At 65.3% G+C, this 406-nt stretch overlaps 1 protein-coding gene across 1 annotated transcript in view; it reads left to right on the top strand.

The window, feature by feature from the left end:
* LOC104403211 (myeloid-associated differentiation marker-like protein 2) overlaps positions 1–386 on the top strand; it is an 899-nt gene extending 513 nt beyond the window's left edge. The window contains 1 exon segment of the mRNA XM_010011275.1: positions 1–386. This exon segment is cut by the window's left edge and continues 18 nt beyond it. Within this exon segment, the coding sequence (XP_010009577.1) occupies positions 1–386 (386 nt within the window).
* The last annotated feature ends 20 nt before the right edge of the window (positions 387–406 follow it).

Here is a 406-nt window from a genome sequence, read left to right as displayed (position 1 = left end):
GGGCGCTGGTGAACGACAGCCAGTACGGCAAATACGTGGCGACGCAGTGGTGCGTGGCCGTCTACAGCTTCTGCTTCGTGGTGACAGTGGTGGTCGTGGCCTTCAGCGTCACAGGTAAGACCGCCTTGCTGTGGTTCCCCTTTGAGCGCTCCGTGGTCATCTACACCCTGGGGGCCGTGCTGCTGTACGTGAGCGCAGCCGTCATCTGGCCCGTGTTCTGCTTCGACAGCAAGTACGGCTCCGCGCGGCGCCCCGGCTCCTGCGCCAAGGGCCGATGCCCTTGGGACAGCCAGCTGGTCATCGCCATCTTCACCTACGTGAACCTGCTGCTCTACGTCGTGGACCTGGCGTACTCCCAGCGCATCCGCTTCGTCCCGCACCTCTGAGGCGCGGCTCTGGAGCCGGG

This window comes from Nestor notabilis, unplaced genomic scaffold (genome assembly GCF_000696875.1).
Source record: "Nestor notabilis isolate BGI_N333 unplaced genomic scaffold, ASM69687v1 scaffold19943, whole genome shotgun sequence".
NCBI classification, from domain to species: Eukaryota; Metazoa; Chordata; class Aves; order Psittaciformes; family Psittacidae; genus Nestor; species Nestor notabilis.
The sequence above is the reverse complement of the archived record's forward strand: the minus strand, read 5'-3'. Positions and strand labels throughout refer to the sequence as shown.